Source organism: Dendrobates tinctorius, unplaced genomic scaffold (assembly GCF_039654945.1).
Source record: "Dendrobates tinctorius isolate UK_male_01 unplaced genomic scaffold, ASM3965494v1 ptg000086l, whole genome shotgun sequence".
Lineage (NCBI taxonomy): Eukaryota > Metazoa > Chordata > Amphibia > Anura > Dendrobatidae > Dendrobates > Dendrobates tinctorius.
In genome coordinates, this window is record NW_027361754.1 from 21,397,532 (window position 1) to 21,418,688 (window position 21,157).

General features: G+C 41.4%; 1 protein-coding gene across 4 annotated transcripts in view; it reads right to left on the minus strand.

The window, feature by feature from the left end:
- The window catches only part of LOC141097767 (uncharacterized), a 61,204-nt gene extending 40,518 nt beyond the window's left edge, over nt 1–20,686 (minus strand). For all 4 annotated transcript variants that reach the window (XM_073585163.1, XM_073585162.1, XM_073585161.1 and 1 more), the window contains exons 1-12: nt 20,577–20,686; nt 19,404–19,591; nt 18,553–18,678; nt 15,445–15,625; nt 14,657–14,810; nt 13,467–13,614; nt 12,077–12,331; nt 10,554–10,703; nt 7,737–7,964; nt 6,146–6,325; nt 3,853–4,002; nt 151–273 (exon numbers count right to left, since the gene is read on the minus strand). In XM_073585163.1, the coding sequence (XP_073441264.1) occupies nt 151–273; nt 3,853–4,002; nt 6,146–6,325; nt 7,737–7,964; nt 10,554–10,703; nt 12,077–12,331; nt 13,467–13,614; nt 14,657–14,810; nt 15,445–15,625; nt 18,553–18,678; nt 19,404–19,502 (1,794 nt within the window). In that variant the 5' untranslated portion in view covers nt 19,503–19,591; nt 20,577–20,686. The remainder of the gene's footprint in view (nt 1–150; nt 274–3,852; nt 4,003–6,145; nt 6,326–7,736; nt 7,965–10,553; nt 10,704–12,076; nt 12,332–13,466; nt 13,615–14,656; nt 14,811–15,444; nt 15,626–18,552; nt 18,679–19,403; nt 19,592–20,576) is intronic.
- Between the last annotated feature and the right edge of the window lie 471 nt (nt 20,687–21,157).

Here is a 21,157-nt window from a genome sequence, read left to right on the forward strand (position 1 = left end):
AAATCCATGTTTATTAGCAAACTACAGACTTCTACAGAAGGCAGCCTGTAATCTGTGAATGGACTGAAGTCCAGGAGCAGGTCCTGAAGAATGTGCCTTGTATTAGGACCGCTCTGAGCTGTGACACATGATTTACGGCCACATATTTACCTGCCGCTCCAGCTGAGAACATTCTTCCAGTTCTTCCTTTAGGCTCTGTAGTTGCTGTTTTACGAAGGCTTGAAGTTCATATTCCAAATAATGAGCTTCTTCCACACATGAAAGGATGTGAACCTGCGAAATGTGGATGTAATGAGCGTCTTCATGCAGGAGAACATTTCTCATGTGTTTCTCATCCGCAGGATAAATGATAATCGTATCGCCGCAAGGGAAAAAAAAAAATCACCGCAAGGGATCTGACCACCGGGATTCCCACTGAAAATGATAACGGGGTCCAAAAGTCCCCTGTGTGTATGCAGTGGTAGTGCTCATTGCTCCATTCACGTCTATGGGTCTATGTAGTGGTAGTGCGCATGCGTGATCACCTCTCCATTCACTTCTATGGATCTACAGTTGTGGCCAAAAGTATTGACACCCCTGCAATTCTGTCAGATAATACTCAGTTTCTTTCTGAAAATGATTGCAAACACAAATTCTTTGGTATTATTATCTTCATTTAATTTGTCATAAATGAAAAAACACAAAAGAGAATGAAGCAAAAAGAAAAACATTGATCATTTCACAGAAAACTCCAAAAATGGGCCAGACAAAAGTATTGGCACCCTCAGCCTAATACTTGGTTGCACAAACTTTAGCCAAAATAACTGCGACCAACCGCTTCCGGTAACCATCAATGAGTTTCTTACAATGCTCTGCTGGAATTTTAGACCATTCTTCTTTGGCAAACTGCTCCAGGTCCCTGATATTTGAAGGGTGCCTTCTCCAAACTGCCATTTTTAGATCTCTCCACAGGTGTTCTATGGGATTCCGGTCTGGACTCATTGCTGGCCACCGTAGCAGTCTCCAGTGCTTTCTCTCAAACCATTTTCTAGTGCTTTTTGAAGTGTGTTTTGGGTCATTGTCCTGCTGGAAGACCCATGACCTCTGAGGGAGACCCAGCTTTCTCACACTGGGCCCTACAATATGCTGTAAAATTTGTTGGTAGTCTTCTGACTTCATAATGCCATGCACACGGTCAAGCAGTCCAGTGCCTGAGGCAGCAAAGCAACCCCAAAATATCAGGGAACCTCCGCCATGTTTGACTGTAGGGACTGTGTTCTTTTCTTTGAATGCCTCTTTTTTCTCCTGTAAACTCTATGTTGATGCCTTTGCCCAAAAAGCTCTACTTTTGTCTCATCTGACAAGAGAACATTCTTCCAAAACGTTTTAGTTTTTTTCAGGTAAGTTTTGGCAAACTCCAGCCTGGCTTTTTTATGTCTCGGGGTAAGAAGTGGGGTCTTCCTGGGTCTCCTACCATACAGTCCCTTTTCATTCAGACGCCGACGGATAGTACGGGTTGACACTGTTGTACCCTCGGACTGCAGGGCAGCTTGAACTTGTTTGGATGTTAGTCGAGGTTCTTTATCCAACATCCGCACAATCTTGCGTTGAAATCTCTTGTCAATTTTTCTTTTCCGTCCACATCTAGGGAGGTTAGCCACAGTGCCATGGGCTTTAAACTTCTTGATGACACTGCGCACGGTAGACACAGGAACATTCAGGTCTTTGGAGATGGACTTGTAGCCTTGAGATTGCTCATGCTTCCTCTCAATTTGGTTTCTCAAGTCCTCAGACAGTTCTTTGGTCTTCTTTCTTTTCTCCATGCTGAACATACTACATACATACTACATATATACAACATTCATACAACATACATACATTCTACATACTACATACATACTTCATATATACTACATTCATACAACATACATACATACTACACATATACTACATTCATACAGCATACATACTACATAATACATACATACTACATATATACTACATTCATACAGCATACATACATACTACATAATACATACTACATATATACTACATTCATACAACATACATACATACATACTACATTCATACAGCATACATACATACTACATAATACATATATACTACATTCATACAACATACATACATACATACATACTGCATACTACATATATACTACATTCATACAACATATATACATACTACATATATACTACATTCAGAATTGCAGGGGTATCAATACTTTTGGCCACAACTGTATGTAGTGGTAGTGCGTATGTGTGATCATCACTCCATTCACTTCTATGGGTCTATGTAGTGGTAGTGCATATGTTTGACCACTGCTCTAATCATAGTTACATAGTTTTGAAGGCTGAAGGAAGACCTTATGACCATCTAGTTCAGCCTATTTTTAGTGCAGCTGTTCTGCATTGTTGATCCTGGGGAAGGCAAAAAACCCACAGAGTAGAAGCCAATTTTCTCCATAGGGAAAAAAATTCCTTCCCCTAAGCTGGGTCAATCATCTACCTATAATATTATGTTATTCGTAACCTTCTATACTGTTACTCACATAGATACTTCTGTGTATCTATGTATGTATCTATGTTGTGGTAATGCGCAGGCGTGACTACTGATTCATTCACTTCTGTGGATCAAGGTAATGGTACTGTGCATGAGTGATCACTGCTCCATTCACGTCTATGGGTCTATGTAGTGATTAAAAACACATGTGACATGCACAAATGTGAACAAGTCGGTTGGACAGTGTTCACACCATCCACTGACTGGAACACAAACAGAAAACACAGAATGACAAATGTGCAGAAATACCCTGCAGTAACAAATATGACAATAATCAGCAAGTGCTGGTAAAAAGATGCCAACAAATACAGGGTATTTAGTCGATACGTTTTTTTGCAAAAAAATGTATACCAAGCTACTCCACCTCGTCAAGGTAACCCTTAATGGAGCAGTCCCTATCTAATGTATTTAAAACCTGAACATATGAACAGTGTCTAAATGAGCAGGATTCAGACAGGCGCTTCCTAGTATGGGCACGTGGTGTAAGACAGCTCTTTATGTGCATGTCACACAAGAGAGGGGTGACAATACCCTGTATTTGTTGCCATCTTTTTACCAGCACTTGCTGATTATTGTCATATTTGTTACTGCAGAATATTTCTGCACATTTGTCATTCTGTGTTTTCTGTTTGTGTTCGGGTCTATGTAGTGGTAGTGCGCATGTGTGACCACTGCTCCATTCACCTCTACTGGTCTATGTAGTAGTGAGCATGTGTGACCACCACTCCATTCACTTCAGTGGGTCTAACTAGTGATAATGCGTATTGTAACCACTTCTCCATTCACTTCTATGGGTTTACATAGTGGTATTGTGCATGGTGACCACTGCTCCTTTCACTTCTATGGGTTTGCATAATGGTATTGTGAATGGTGACCACTGCTCCATTCTCTTCTATGAGTCTACATAGTTACAGTGCACATACCTTATCACCGCTTTATTAACTTTTATAGGTCTATGTAGTGGTAGTGAGTATGTGTGGCCACTGTTCCATTCTCTTATATTGGTCTGTGTAGTAGTGTGCATGTGTGACCACTGCTCCCTTCACTTCTATGGATTTATGTAGTGGTAATATGCAGGCGCAATCACTGCTCCATTCACTTCTATGGGTCTACATAATGGTATCCTGTAAATCCCTAAAAAGACAACTTGTTGGATCTTAAAGAGATCTTGTCAGTCTGGCCCAAACCTTTTTGGGAAGAACCTCGGACCTCAGATGAAATTGTGCAAATTAGAAAAAGCAACGTAATGGAACGAGAACGAGAATGAACTCTGCGGGATAAAGCGATAGATACCTTGTCAGAGCAGAACTCTTTCAGGCTGCCAGCGATCTCTCCTAGGTGGCGCTCTCTTAGCCGTATTCTCTTTATCACCTGCTGCAGATCTGTGAGTAACAATTTGGCTTCTGTTTTGTTGTTGAATAGATTGAGAATTTCTTCTTGACCCTTGAAAATTAAGTGTTATACAATTATATACATAAAGTCTCTGTGGACACCGCAGAGCATTATGGCGGCACTCCTGGTGCCTTTTGGTTTACAGTGATGTCTAGCAGTAAGGAGAAAAATAGTTTGCCTTAAAGGTTATGGGCACCTTTGACATGTAAAAATAATTTTTTACATATGTTAGTGGTTACCTTTAGTTAATACATTTACACTAAGTTTTAGTCTGCAATTTTCATTCCTTCATTTATTTTCAGACCCTTTGATACACAGTTTGCAGCCTGATCCAAGTTTCAGGTGTACCTCTTGATGGACTGTATCTCTCAGAAATAAAGGCTGGATGTGAGCTCTTTATGTATTTAGAGTGGTCTCGTCTTCAATATCTCATATACACTCACTGGCCACTTTATTAGGTACACCATGCTAGTAACGGGTTGGACCCCCTTTTGCCTTCAGAACTGCCTCAATTCTTCGTGGCAGAGATTCAACAAGGTGCTGGAAGCATTCCTCAGAGATTTTGGACCATATTGACATGATGGCATCACACAGTTGGCGCAGATTTGTCGGCTGCACATCCCTGATGCGAATCTCCCGTTCCACCACATCCCAAAGATGCTCTATTGGATTGAGATCTGGTGACTGAGGAGGCCATTTGAGTACAGTGAACTCATTGTCATGTTCAAGAAACCAATCTGAGATGATTCGAGCTTTATGACATGGCGCATTATCCTGCTGAAAGTAGCCATCAGATGTTGGGTACATTGTGGTCATAAAGGGATGGACATGGTCAGCAACAATACTCAGGTAGGCTGTTGCGTTGCAACGATGCTCAATTGGTACCAAGGGGCCCAAAGAGTGCCAAGAAAAAATTCCCCACACCATGACACCACCACCACCAGCCTGAACCGTTGATACAAGGCTGGATGGAACCATGCTTTCATGTTGTTTACGCCAAATTCTGACCCTACCATCCGAATGTCGCAGCAGAAATCGAGACTCATCAGACCAGGCAACGTTTTTCCAATCTTCTACTGTCCAATTTCGATGAGCTTGTGCAAATTGTAGCCTCAGTTTCCTGTTCTTAGCTGAGAGGAGTGGTACCCAGTGTGGTCTTCTGCTGCTGTAGCCCATCTGCCTCAAAGTTCGACGCACTGTGCGTTCAGAGATGCTCTTCTGCCTACCTTGGTTGTAACGGGTGGCAATTTGAGTCACTGTTGCCTTTCTATCAGCTCGAACCAGTATGCCCATTCTCCTCTGACCTCTGGCATCAACAAGGCATTTCCGGCCACAGAACTGCCGCTCACTGGATTTTTTTTCTTTTTCGGACCATTCTCTGTAAACCCCAGAGATGGTTGTGCGTGAAAATCCCAGTAGATCAGCAGTTTCTGAAATACTCAGACCAGCCCTTCTGGCACCAACAATCATGCCACGTTCAAAGGCACTCAAATCACCTTTCTTCCCCATACTGATGCTCGGTTTGAACTGCAGGAGATTGTCTTGACCATGTCTACATGCCTAAATGCACTGAGTTGCCGCCATGTGATTGGCTGATTAGAAATTAAGTCTTAACACACAGTTGGACAGGTGTACCTAATAAAGTGGCCAGTGAGTGTATATCTATACAGCTTATTTCCTGCACTGATTTCCCCTTTACTTACTTTCCTCCCTATCTGTAGCCTGTTCTATCTGCCCTCTTTAAGAATGTAGATGCTTTCTCCCCTCTACACTCGAGATATGGGTACTGCCCTCTCCCTGATGCTATTAAGAGAGAGCCATCAGAAATGGGAGGAGGAGCACTGATGGATTAGTGGATTAGTAACATTTCTGAAAAGTACTGATGGTAGAAGAATGAATTACATATGCTCTGCAGCACATCAACAAAATAGAAAAAACATTTTCAATATAAACTATTTAGGAACTCTGCATTTAGGAAGCAAGTGACCCCAAGTATACATACTGTACTTCCGAAGACTCACATGGTCAGAGAAGAGATGATGTCAGTCTCTAGGACAGCAGTGAGGGCTTTTGGATATGTAAGTTATGTTTTATGTGCACACCATGCCAGGGGAGAGGTCTAAAAATGTGTGGTCTCTTTAATGGAGTTTCTCCATAGTCCACATGTACAACTGCACTTGTCTTGAGTACTCACTGCGACAACACTGTTATCATGCTCATTCCTTTGTTGGGCCTTGAAAATGTCTTGGAGAAGGACTACGGCCTGGCGGAAGTGCCTCTGAGATAGGACAAAGCATACAGCATGGTCTATATGGCTCTTGGTGTCTGGACACATTGACATGTCCTGCAGCCATATGGTATTTTCTTCTTGTAGCTAAGAAGATATCAAAAATAATATTTCTAGTATAAGTCAGAGACTTTGTTAAGACAATAAGTAAAGTACTCACAAAGCCATAGTAAAATATGGAAGGTGTCCTTTCTTTTAATACTTAGGCACCACCATCAACCCCGATGTCCACCTAAAAAACAGTTACAACCACAATGCCACCCCAGCAGATCCTGTACATTAGTACTTAGAACTAGCCACAGAGACCTCCATCAGTTGCCACCAAGAAATACTGGCAAAGAGTGGGTCTGTGTCAAGGGCTCACTCAGTGAAACAGATGGGTGAGGCATACAGGAAAAAGACAGCAGACAGGAGACAGTTAGCAGAGGTACTGAAAGCAGTAGGCAGGCAAGTAACTGAGGGACTGGAAGCCGCAGGGGGCCAGGAGACATCCTGGAGATCGCAGGCAGGTTGTAGAGGTACAGTAGGCCAGTGGCAGACAGGTAATTGAAGTGCTGAAAGCCATAGGCAGACAAGTAAGCAAAGACTGGAAGCCGCAGGCAGTCACGAGACATCCTGGATACTGCAGACAGATTACAGAGGTACTGTAGGCCGGAAGTAGGAGGTACTGGAAGCCACAGGCAGACAGGAGACATTATGTACACCGCAGTCAAGTAGCAGAGGTTCTGTAAGCTGCAGGTGGACAGGAGGTATCCTGAAAGTCACAGGCGTACACATAGTAAAGGTCCTGGAAGACCGCAGACAGGTTGCAGAGGTACTGTAAGTTGCAAGCAGAATGGATACTTCTGGGATACTGCAGACAAGTAGCAGAGGTACTGGAAGGCACAGGCGAACAGAAGATATCCTGGACGCACAGGCTGATATGTAACTGAAGGCCTCGAAGCCACAGGCAGGCAGGAGATGTCCTGGAGACCGCAAAAGGGAACTGTGCACAGACAAGCTGAAAGCCTTAATACCAAGACACAAATGTATGTGTTGAGATACATTATATAGGCCTAGGAAGCTCAACATGTGGGAGCACGCTGAGCTACTTGCAAACCTGAAGTGAATCACAAGAAAGTGATTCACTTCAGGCTACTTTTTAATCTGACACAACTTTGGCAATCTTTCTAAAAGGTGAGGATTTGTAGTGTCTAGAGACATAATAGTCACTATTATTTAGGTTAAAAAATGGGGTAGAATGAAGTGGAAATATATGCCAACACATAACTGGCTAAGATTTTAGTTCCTGTGGCACCGACTGGCCAAAATGTGGCAAATGCATTAAGAAATGTTCTCCTCTTTATAAATGTAATGCATCTTACACCAGGGGGGCTTATGTTTAAGACTGGATGTGAAATATTAGTCTTAGTACATCCCCTATAAGTAAAGCAATGCATACAGTATAAATGGATATAAGTGAACACCGGTGATCACCGGGCACGGACACTGAGCTTACCAGCTGCTCTGTTAATGCGCTGTGTTCTTCCTTCAGTTGAGTTTGCATCTCATTTAGTGACATCTGGTTCTGCTGGTCTTTAAAGGATTTCTTTAGGAAAATGATGATCTTTTCTATGTGCTGCTTCTCCATCCTTTTTGCAGCTTCTTCGGCAGCGGATTTTCCATAACTGGGCCTAAGGTTCATCTTACAAAGCGCCTTCTTTATTTCCGGAACGCAGTTGTCAGTCTGGTTGCAATTTAGGAAAATAACACGTTAGAAGTCCTGTGGTGTCCTAAGAATGGGGAGACATCCTATATAGTGTATAGGCATTACCGTAAAGACATAATTCCCGATTCATCAACACCGGCGGTTTGCCCACCAGTCTCCATGAAGGGAACACTGGAGTAAAGATGCAGTAAATTAATTTAGGAGTGTGCAGCTCTGAATGATTTAGGTGCATCTCTCAATTGCCATTAAGTCACTGCCACAATTTCTAGTGTAATTTACGCCACTTTTGTGGCATAAATTATTAGACATTTTTCCAAGCCCCCTCATGGCTAAGCTCTGTCCATGTTACCAAAACTTGGCAAAGCTAGTCGAGACTGGCATAAATCGAGTTGCATAAAAATTGCGAATTCTGGCCTAAACTGTTTGATGAATCGGGATCTTAGTGTATAGGCATTACTGCATACATATAGACATAACTTCTTAAGATTTAGCAAGTCCCTGTGCCACTTTTTCTTAAACTTTTGGAAAAATTGGACAAAACTTCATAGTTACACCTGGAAACCTAGCACCATTTTCATCCTTTATCAGGGCAGGCCACTTATTGATGAATGTAGCCTTTGGGAAAACTGGAACTTGCTTCCAAGAGTGGAAATTGCCACCATGTTGAGCATATTCCACAGTAGCTCACATTTTGTAGGGGTTTAAACAAAGAAGAACAGCGTGCTAATTCTGCTCATAGATCCAAAGATGATAACATATATTTTATAGGCAACGTTTCGGTTATATTGTACTCTTCCTCAAGGGTAAGTGTTGGTAGGTAGTTATTACAGGTGGGTTCCTTAGAAGGATCTGATAGACCATAGTGGAGATCTCATTCTCAATCATTCCCTGAATGGATGACAACTTCCTTATGGTCTTTCGTAGCCTTTTCATAATCTACACATTTCCCCGAAGAAGGGTTAATGTACCCAAAACGTTGTTTGTAAAATATATTGATGTTTCCTTTGTATCTGAATAAAATCTCTCCAAGCAGAACTGTTTTGCTTTTCATGGTTTTTCTTTGGCTCAGTTAGACAATTAGAGGACAGCCCACCAGGAACTTGCAAGCAGATACCCTGAGAAAAGGAGTTGTTCTGTCTACACTCCCCTCCCCATAGAGTGTGCTAAAGGGGTGTCTGTGATTTTGTTGCTCCACACGATCTACCTATCTATGTACCTACCTGCAACTAGAGATGAGAGAAACAATTCATTGCAAATCTCGAGAAAATTTTGTATTTGTCAGCATCCAAATATTTCAGGATTACATTTGCACTTGATTTTTGCTGGATCCTTTAGAGGGTTGGGAAGAGATTAGAGAATATCTAAAACCTGTTTGATATTTCTACATATTTCACTGCCCTTGTAATTACAATCAGATCTGTGGGGGGTCTGGGACTTTATCTACCTGACAGGAGACAGGAGTACACAGCTCCTGCCTATGTGCACAAGCAGGCAGCATAGGTTACAAAGCATTTGCATCCCCTTACATTTGATCCTAGCTCTGTGTGACTGCTCAGCCAGGAGCCGTGTACTCCCGTCTGCTGAGCTCTGTGCTCCTGTCTGCTGAGCTGTGTGCTCCTGTCTGCTGAGCTGTGTGCTCCTGTCTGCTGAGCTGTGTGCTCCTGTCTGCTGAGCTGTGTGCTCCTGTCTGTTGAGCTGTGTGCTCCTGTCTGTTGAGCTGTGTGCTCCTGTCTGTTGAGCTGTGTGCTCCTGTCTGTTGAGCTGTGCTCATCTAGGGAAGGCAAATGGAAACGTGGGCGGGGGTTGAGCAATTGGGACTCGAACCCCCATTTATCTATTTATTACAGGGGCAATGAAATATGTTAAAATATTAGAATGGTTTAATTACACTATAACGAATAAAAAATAATAAAACATTATACTGATTTGTCCTAGGACCACTCCTGAGCTGTGGTGTCACTGCAGACCCAACCTGGTCCCATTTCCACATTGATTTGGTCTTCAGATAAATGTTCAGTCCAAATCTTGAGTCTAACTAGCCCTAAAGTGAGGGGCAAAAGCCGAAATGCACACCATGGTCGCCATAAAATCCCCCGCAGACCACTGCGCCAGAGTATCTGGCCTGAGACTGCTACAAAGGAAGTGAAGAGCTGTCCAGGGAATTTCGGGGGCAGGACAGGCAAGGGGTGGACCAATGGTAATTGAGTATAATCTTTAATCATCTTTAAACCCTTTCCCGGCCCATTTATTATGCTTTGGGTTCTGGAGAGGCCTCAGATCATATAAAACATTTTCAATTTAGACCAAATTTTAGTTAAATCTTCCAGAAATGATTTTCGTGATATTGTCTCATCTCTTCTTGATCATGTGCCATCTAACCACATGACCAATGTAGCCAATCACTGATTTCCACGTTCTTGTGCTAGTCATACTGGGTTAACTGCTAAGGCTCGGTCAGGCTGCAGCAGTCACGTGGTTAGATGGCAAGTGTTTGGCAGCAGAGAGAAAAGAACGGGAACCATCATGGCCGAGGAATGAAACGAATAACATGTTTTTCACGGCCTTTCTACATTACAAAATCCCTTCACATTTTTCCTGCAAAGTTACCTGTATCTTACTGTAGGCATCGAGGATGTTGTACATATGGATCTGTAGCAGGAGCTCCTGTCTGACGAGCTTGGCAGCTAAGGTGTGGAACAGCAGATGCTGGGAGTCTTTGTCATTTATTACTGATTTAGCTTCTGCTGATGACACCCCCTACAAAATGCAAAAAATGCATAATCTCTGACATCGTAATATACAGTTATGTATCAATCACTTTACTATAATGCAATTGAAATGTCTTCCCGTCACATAAAAAAGACTTTTGCACACATGTTACCACTGCAGGAGAACATAAGACTGTCCTGTCCAAACACGATCTTATGCTATGGATGCCCGGACAGTGCTATTCTGCTAACCACCAAGAGGAAAGAACCACAAATGGTGGACCTGCCTTATCTGGGAATGATCCTCTGCAATAGTACCGGGAATGGTGGCTGTCAATGTTCATAGGGTTATGGCATCTGAAAAAAATTGCCAAGATCAGAGCTCGGCAGTGAGAAGTAGGGAAACTTTTATTATGTGACATAATTGCATTAACCCTTTTGTAATCTATCGGGAGCATATCAGGTCCTAGTTGTCAGATAGGGGACCTTTAAGAGAAATCGATCACCACCTTGTCTTCTATTTTTCAGGCTACAAGGACTTAACGAGCACAATGGGGTGAATAGGATCATCGTCAATCACATGATTGTTAGGTGTCATAGATGATGGGACTTAGCAGACCCAGAGCACCTCTGCCATCTTTCATCATCATTTTATGAAACAAAATATAGTGCATTTTACACATAAAAATGTACAGTAATAAAAGAACAGAAATAAAGAATAAACCCAGTGTGAATTGTATCTGCCAGAAATCATCACTGGGGTGCATTGCACCACGCGTGACAGCAAGGAACCTAGCGAAGAAGGGCAACTCCAAAGGCTCAGAAGCAAAAGAGAGAAGGCATAGGAGCCGATTGTAGTATCAGTGGTGGAAGAAGAGGTATGGGTCGGGCAGAAGAAGAAGGAGTATATGTTTATTCCAATTCTGACAACAAAGCAACCTGTGGCCACTATTTTGCTGAAATTCAGGCAAATCCAAATTTTGGATACATTTTGGCGTGCTTGTATATTATGTTCGAGTCCCTGCAGCTGCTTGTTTTGCAGCAGTTCAACAACCTCAACACATGTGGGAATTTCCTAACAAACAGGCAATCCCTACACGTGCTGAGGCTGTCTAACAGCCGCAAGTCATGCAGCTGCAGGGTCTCGAACATAATATACGAGCACGCAAAACTACAACATCCGAGACATTATCTGAGCACAATCGCTCAACAGTTAAACAGCCAGAATCATTGTTTCCCAGAAGATCAAAAAATCATGGTCTCTTCGAGTACTGTCACCGCATTTACCAGCACATCTGCGGTGTTGATCTATGCAATACATACAGTATTTTACCAAGCATTAAAGATGAGCAGATTAATATAATAATTCTAACAAGGCGTCACCAGAGAGCCCGAGTCTTCTGTGATACTTCATCATTGTACCTGGGCACTGTCGTGAGATACTTGGTGGTAGACTGATTGCATCTCCAGGGCCAGTTGCAATATGGATTCTTTGACATCTCTGTGGAAGTAGCTTGTGGGTATGACCACATCTGGGTTTAGTCCCATACTCTTCACCTCCTCCCGATGCTTCTCGTGCAGCGCCTTCAGAGCAGTCCTGTGGACGTCACTCAGTTCCAGTATGAGTTTGTCCCAATGAACGTTTTGATTTAGTTCTTGGTCCTTCTTACCATGGAGCTTAGAAGACATAATGCAGAACAGAGCGGTATGAGATAATCATTATGACATCATTATAACAACACAAAGAAATAATGATGACATCATCATATCATCCTGAAATCATTATGACATCATGAAATTGTAATGACATCATCATGATATCATAAATATATCACTATGACATCAGCATGACATAGTACTGACATCGTTACTTTATGATAATATGAATGCATCACATTAGATCATGATTATCAAATCATCAAATCAAAAAGACATAACGATGACTTCATAAAGAAGTCATAATACGATCATCATGACATCATCAAGAAATCATTATGATATAATGATATAATAATGAAACCATTATGTTTTCGCTCTGACATCATCAAAAAATCAATTATGAAAAAAGGATTGTGATGCATGTCATCACGATATCATAATCATATTATCAAGACATCAACGTGGCCTCAGTCTCAAAGTTTATACTCAGCCAATCCAAGTAATCAAGTCCTCCTCTCACCTATACATTGAGGGGGTGTAATGGAAGGATGTCATTGCGGCATGTGTGCATAGACTCTAATGACTTTTTGTACTGCAGCCTGCAAGACCGAGAGTGGTGGAGCAGGAAGCCTACGTCTCCCTGCTCCACCACTGGTTCCCAAAGTACTGACGTCATGCTGATGCCAATACAGTTCAAAGTGGTGCTCGCCCAGAGATCCCAGGCACCCGCCCAGCTTTGGCTTCAGCATCGCTACTTCTTATTAGTGGAAAGAAAAATTGAAATTTTTCTTTTAAATTTTGGAACCCCTAAAAATTTTGCACCCTGGGCAACCATCCCTGTGGCTTTCCCCCTCGCAACGTCGCTATGTAGGAACACTGAAATTACACACAGAAATCCATGTGACCAATGTATGTGATTTCACGGTCATAAAGAAGATTTAATGCCCTCTCCTGTGAATATTTGCTCAGAGGCCACACAAAAATGAGAGCGCATTGCAAGGAACTTGCTAGTAGCATGGCAGTATACCGAATGCATTGCAGTACATTACAATGTGAGCATTCAGTGCCAGTCTGCTGCACATAAGCCATTCATAATCTACTGATGAAAGCTATAACACTACAATCAACTTCCACATTTATATTACATAACAACCTGAGCCATTTTCTCTTTAGGTATCAGAGATAATATATTCACTTTTACTTTATACGATTCATAAAAGTTCCAGATTTGACTTATTTCCTCTGTAAGCAAAATATGTTCTAGATGAATGAGTTCACTTGCTTGCTTCTCCATAAGAAACCTAAAGAAATGATGAGATGAAATGAATCACTCCTGAGACATAATAAATAAAATAGAGAAAAAAGCAAAAAGGCAGACGAAAAAGACGGAAAAAAAAAGACAGAAAAGAAAAGACAGGAAAGGAAAGAAAAGAAAAGACAAGATAGTGAAAGAAAGAGTAGAAAAAAGAAATGATGGGAAAAAAGAAAAGATGGGGAAAAAAGGGGAAAAAGAGAAAAGATAAGAAACAAAGAAAATACAGGGAAAGAAAAAAGGCAGGAAAAAAAGACAGGAAAAAGAGAATACAGTAAAAAAAAGAAAAAAGACAGGAGAAAATTGATTGACAGGGATAACGACAGAAAAAAAGGGAAAAAGAAAAGAAAGGAAAAAAGGAAAGATGGAAAATAGACTACAGAGGAAATAAGAGAAAATACAGGAAAAAAAGAAAAGACTGGAAAAAAGAAAAGACAAGAAAAAAGAAAATAAAGGGAAAAAGGAAAAGACAGGAAAAAAGACAGGAAAAAGAGAAAATACAGTACAAAAAAAGAAAAAAAAGACAGGAGAAAAATAATTGACAGGGATAACGGCAGAAAAAAAAGACAGAAAAAAAGGGAAAAAGAAAAGAAAGGAAAGATGGAAAAAAACCTACACAGGAAATAAGAGAAAATACAGGAAGAAAAAGAAAAGACTCGAAAAAAGACAGGAAAAAAGAAAGAAAAGACAGAAAAAAAGAAAATAAAGGGAAAAGAAAGGAAAAAAAGACAGGAAAAAGTACAGTAAAAAAGAAAATACAGTAAAAAAAGACAAAAAATATACAGGAAAAAAGAAAATGCAGTAAAAAAAGACAGAAAAAATAGAGGAAAAAAGAAAATACAGTAAAAAAAGGAAAGACAAAAAAAGACAGTAGAAAAATAAAAGACGGAAAAAAGACAAGGAAAAAAAGACAAGGCAAAAGAAAAGACGGAAAAAAGACAAGACAAGAAAAAAAAGAAAAGGACTGTAAAAAAGAAAAGACAGATAGATATGTGATAGAATTTCAGGACTTCTGTTACGCGCTCACTTACTGGAGTACATATCCTTGGTGCCGGTGGTATATGTCTGGGCTGTGACACCAGGGAAGATTGGTCACAGGTTTACATTTTTCCACTGCGCTAGGGGAAACTTGTAAATTGTCTGAATTAGCAGCAGATGCCTTTAATGTGCTTCGAGACGAATATCCTGGAGAAAATCACACAGAACACCGGATCATTGGCTTCTGTTCCCTCTGTTAACAGTTGCAAGGTTCTATGTTTTATTTCATACAGTGATGGCGTCTGATATCTCTGGTCTCTACACTGTGTAGTTTCTGCTATCAGGCTGTGTCTGGTATTACAACATTCACCTGAACACTACATTGGTGCCATTTAGTTAACAAAAAAAAGAAGGCTGTTTGTTTTCGAATCTTATAAAAACCTTTAAATCTTTAAGCGGTTGTCAGGGATAAGATATCAATTAACTATTTTTATCACAGGTCATCAATATCAGGACACTGACGTTAAGATAACCAGCATCCCAGGGATCAGCTGTTAGTAGCCCCCGTGGTTGCTGGAAGTACACCTCAACTCCACAAACTTTTCACCGACCGTTCTCAACTCCTTTGAAAGTGAATGTGATCTGAGCTGCAGTACTAACAATGGCCACCATTCGGTGTATAGAGCTGTGCTGGTTTTGCTCCATACGCGGCACACTTCCTAGGGCCGCGGCACCAGTTGAGGGAACCAAGTGTAGAACCCCCACCAATCTGATAGTAAGGAGCTATCTTTAGGTATACCCATCACTATTCTAGCTCTTTATTAGTTATGCAGACTGTTACCTGACACCGGGGCCTGTGTATCAGGGGGTAAGACACAAGTTTTATTTTCTTCCATGATTTCAATTAGATGCTTTAACATAGGAACAAGCATTTCACCAATATTTCTTTGCTCTCTGCCCGTAATACTCCAGTACGATCCTTGCAGGTTGATATAAAAGTGCGATGTACCTAATAAATAAGACTGAAGCACGAACCATGGATGAAAATCATCTCAATGCCTTAGATTGGCATGACGCATATCAGTAGCTATTCAAAATTTAAAGCACATATGACATTTCAATTTTTTTTCCAGATATCAGTAGTACTCGTAACAATAAGAAACTTTGTAATATATTTTATTAGAGAAATATGCATTTTTTTCCTCCTTGACTGATCTTTCATTCTCAAAATTCTCAATTCACAGGTAAAATGTGTCTTCAGGGATTGCAGGCTTTCCCATTACTGCGATTGGAGATGACAGTTGGTGCTTGTTAAGTTCTACGTGGAACTGCAACTGTCATTTCAGGAGAACTTGCAGCAAAATGTCTGTGCATTCCACTAGCTTCTCCCCCTCCACATAGAATTTTAACAACACCAACTGTCATCTCCTATCTGTGGGTCGCCCCGTCGTCGGCTTCACCCAGGGCTGTGGGGTACTCGGTACCGGGCTGGTGTCAGGGGGATGAGGTGTCACAGCAGCGGTGACCCGGTCCGTGGCCCTGGGCCCCAATATCAATGGCGGTGATGTTTGTTTGTAATGTAGTTTAAAGTTCGTGACGCCACCCGTGGTGTTTGGCAAGTAAGATGGTAAGCCAACGCTGCTTGCAGATCCTCTGGGGCTGATGGTGTGTTGCAGCTTAGATGGTGTAGCTCCCCACAGGTAGAGCTGTAGCCCCAGGGCAGTGTAAAGGTGCGCTGGAGGAGTAGGGCACGGGATGGTGTAGATGTTGATACCCAAATGTAGCGGTGCTGATGCAGGAATGAATGGAGGACACCAGAGCTTGCAGTTTCAAAGCTTTACTCACAGTTCGTAGTACACACAGGTGCCTGCTTCGGCACTGTGTCCTCCGGGGCAGAGGCCCAGCCAACCTCCAGGCAAGATAGGACTCTCCCCGCCAGCACCCCGCCAACATGCGCCTTCCTGAACGACTCCTCTATTGCGCCTTTTAGTATGAAGAGCTCCAGTACCGTGTTCTCTGAAGTTCCTCCTGTCAGATGTTCCTAACAACTCCACTTGTATGACAGACAGCTGTAGCCCACTTTGGGGACTCCCTTCTCCTGAATCCCGGCTCTCTATCAGTTTGCTGTTGTGTCCCAAGTCTTTGATGGGAATAGTGCATTTACAGCCAACTAACGCACCGGTGTCTGCTGCAGAACCATAAGTGTCCGTACAACCTCGGGGACCGGGCCCCGGCCTTGCGCTGACAACCTATAGGCAGGGTTCCTATCCAACCCACTCCTCCTCTCTGTTCTCTCTCCACTTTGTTCCGTACTTGTCCTTCTCTCTCTTATGGAAATGCAGGTTACAGTTCTACGTCTCTCCTTCTCTTTCCTTTCCCGTGCCAGCTGGCTCAAGTCACTGAGGCAGCTGCAGCACTCCTTCCTCCATCCCTTCTTCCAGGGACCTCTGGGACTCACCCCAGACTCACCCCTAAGGGACTGCTCTCAGACTCTCCTCTGTCCGACTGACCTGTAATTCTATCTTTCCCAGTCTTTTTATACTAACTCCACCCACCTCCCAGCACATCTCGTGTTACGAAGCAAGGTTCCACGAAAGGTGCTCTGCTACACCCCGAGACTAAAGCTGCAATATGGCCCTGCTGAACTATCCTGTGTGTGGGATGCAGGTGTTGGAGTGTGTCAAGGAGTTCCCACTTTACCTGGATAGTGGGGCACTACACCTTAGGTGAAGGTGCAGTACCTCTGTGGCGACTGAGCCTCAGGGGCGCCACATCTGCATTCACTGAACACAGATTTTACCCATTAATTGAGAATGAATGATGATGTAATATCACAATGCATTGGAAACTTACTAATCTCCTATGCTGCTTCATAGGTGTACAACAAGGCAGATACAATCAACATCCCATAGTTACTTCCATTTACAACTGCATAAATGTTGCTTTTAGGATTTTCAGCAGCATCTAAGAGGTTAAACTGTTACAATCGAAGCTGGCTCTGTATATAGTAGTTAGTCATAAGTGCCAGCTGTATTACACTGCTGGGATCAACGTCATATGGAGCAGGCTTAGATCCTGAGATGCTCCATACATCCAGTGTCACATCCTCCAATACATTTTCATTTGGGCACAGTGGGCTCTGGCACTTGCCTGTGTCTACCAGGTGCTAGCTCTCGGACTGTCAGTGTCTAGTGTCAGTTAGTAATGATTTCTCTTGGTGGCTTCTATGGATGTCCCACTTTCAGTGGAAAAATGGAAAATAATAGAATTAATGTCCCCCCGGTTATTTTATTGACATTTAGAGGGAGATATTATGTTACAAAAAAAAAGTAAAACATAATAAAAAAATTAAATAATATACACATAAAAAAACCCAAAAAACAAAAAAGCTATGCCACAGCCACCTTGTTTTCCTACGACTTTACCTATTATGAGTCAATAACAGGTAACCCATTCTAATAATTTAATTTTAACTTACAACTTAAAAAAAAAATTAAAATGATAATATATAAATAAAATAAGTTTCTTAATTTTTGTACAATTTACTCATAATCAGACAAAATTAAGAAATACATATTTTGGCTTAAAAATTTTCACACATTCTATAAAATCATTCAAACATGAGGGTATTTATCACAAAGAAAAACAGTGCAAAAATTATTTTAGTAGTCCAGCAAATAATAATAAAAAAAAGTTAAGGGCGCAAAATCGATAAAAAGTGTCTGGTCATTATGGGTTGGGAAGTTGTGTGAAGGTGTTAATAGAACGTGATGTGTATGTGATATGGATGTTTTCTTTCATGACAGCAAGCAGAGGTATAAATGGTAAATACAGGTTTTATAATTATAAGGGTATGAGTTGTGAAAAACATGGCTTGTTTTTTGGCATCACAGCGCCACTCCTGTCCGTGGAGGGTACTGCAGCTCAGGCCCAATCACTTGCTTTTTACCTTGGCCATAAGTCCTTGTAGCTTACACTGTTTTCTCACATATTGGAGTCTGGCATAGGCGGAGTCCACGCCTGTTAATCTTTTCATGATATGATCTTCAAACTCATTAATGAACTGGACCATGACCTGTAAAAGAGCATCTGAAAGGTGAAGACCATATACTTCAAATTGGGCTTTCGCAGGGCCTCAGGCTTTTCCCCGGGAACAGTGGATGCAGCCTCTCTTGTTCCGGACCCAGCACGCACGTACCCTCTGCCTCGTCGACCCTCCTACAAAAGCAATGCTGATGGACACCAGCAACAATTCAAGTGGATTTTACCCACTAGAAGACAACTAGCTTGAATTTTGCAACTTCTCTTTAAGAAGTATCAGGCTTTAACAGGAGTGGTTTACAGAAAAAGGCTCAAACTGGTAAATGGCAACTTTGCTATCATAGCTAGCAAACACTTCAGCAGCACTTCCTTTACAGAGATACAATCTCTTTCATAGATCAGTGCAGAAGACATCCACAGTGTTGGTCATGGCCATTCCACATGGTAACCATCAGCAGTACCCTGAAGTCCCTCTTATCTTTCATCTGGAACACTTGAGGCATATTCATTTAGTTACTGCATCACATTTCCTCACTCAAAAACAATTCACATAACTCATTACTATCAAGGTTCAGATGCTTTTTATGTAGCAATTCTCAGTCAAAAATAAGGTTATACCATCCACTCTGCTGTATCTAATCTTTGCTCTTATGGTGCATGCCATAACTCTTCACTCTTTGTTCCCTTCTTTGGTTGCAACACAGCGAAAGTTGGGACCTCATAAGATAGATGTGATTGGAGGAAAACGCGGATACGCACCACCGCCTGTCGTGATGTAATGAAGTCTTCACTAGTTTCCTCCCTGCTTTTCTGCCATTCTCTCAGCTGGACATTTACTCTTTCAGACTCCTGTTCCATCTTGACAATGAATTCTATTAATTTTTCAGTGGTTTTCCTGACAACTAGAGAAAATATCAGCTGCTGTTCCTTCTCTTCTGTGTTGTCACCTGTTAAAAAAATCTAAGTCAAAAACTTAATTTCTTCAAGTAATGAGCAGCCTTCCCTTAAAATATTTAAACGTAACATGCGATATTAGTAATACTTTTGATTAAGTTTTTATACATTTCTTTTAATACAAAAAAAAGTATCAGCTTCACTTTTCTACCATTTTTATCCTTATTTGGAAGCAGATATTGGTTAATTTTTCATAATATGTTTTTATTTTTTGACACAAGGAAAATGGGAGACGTTTATTAGCATCCTGAATAGGACCTGTGCACAATATATACCGCATGGGAATAAACATACTAGAAATCGGAAGAAACCACTATGGCTAAATAGAGCTGTAAGGGGCGCAATAAGTGACAAAAAGAAAGCATTTAGAGAATTAAAGCAAGTAGGTAGTGATGAGGCATTAAATAAATACAGAAAATTAAATAAATTCTGTAAAAAGCAAAAGACTGAGACAGAGAGACTGATTGCCAGAGAAAGTAAAAATAATCCCAAAATATTCTTTACCTACATAAATAGTAAGAAGCTAAAAAATGATAGTGTTGGCCCCCTTAAAAATAGTCTGGGTGAAATGGTGTATGAGGATGAGGAAAAAGACAATATGCTAAATGACTTTTTTTCAACAGTATTTGCACAGGAAAATCCTATTACGAATAACATGATCAGTGATAAAAAAAATTCTCCATTAAATGTCACCTGCTTAACCCAGCAGGAAGTACGGCAGCATCTAAAAATTACTAAAATTGACAAATCCCCGGGCCCAGATGGGATACACCCCCGAGTACTGCAGGAATTAAGTACAGTCATAGATAGTCAGTCAAAGAAAAAAGAAACATCCAGCACTGAGAAAGAAATACCCGCAAAGTCACTTATAACCGCTATCAGTGTGACACCTGTAACCCTTGCTGAACGGGTGCTCTATCCATGTGAAGAAAAAACATAAACTATCGTAGTAGAAAAAGACAGCAGGATGGCACTCACCGTTCTCTTGAAATGATTCACTTTATTTCATGTTAATAAAGCATAGGCAATGGCACGGGAGAAATGCAAAAAGACGGACGACAGCCGTTTCGTGCACAATGCACTTCAACAGGTCCCATGCTCAGGCTCAAGGAAACACTAATTTATACCACATGTGTGAACAAAAGAAACTCCACCCTTTACCTGAACGTGTCTTAAAAAAACCCCAAAATAAAAAAATATAAAAATAAAAACAAGCATAATTTACATACACCATATGCAATAAAACTAGCAATCATGACCGCTTCAGAGAAATACGGACATATCCACTTTTTCATTTAGACCCAAAAGACCTGTGGCTTTTGTACGGAGGATCCATTTAGCCTCTATTTGTAAAAGATGTTTTTTATGACTCCCTCCATACTGCGGTGCAGACACCCTTTCAATGCCAGTAAACCGTAATGCTTCCGCATTCCCCCCATGTACCTTCCTCATGTGTTCTATAAGTCTAGGGACACCCTTTCCTGTGCTGATGGAATTGAAATGTTCCCTGAATCTTACACAGAGAGGCCGGATAGTTTTCCCAATGTAGAAAAAACCAC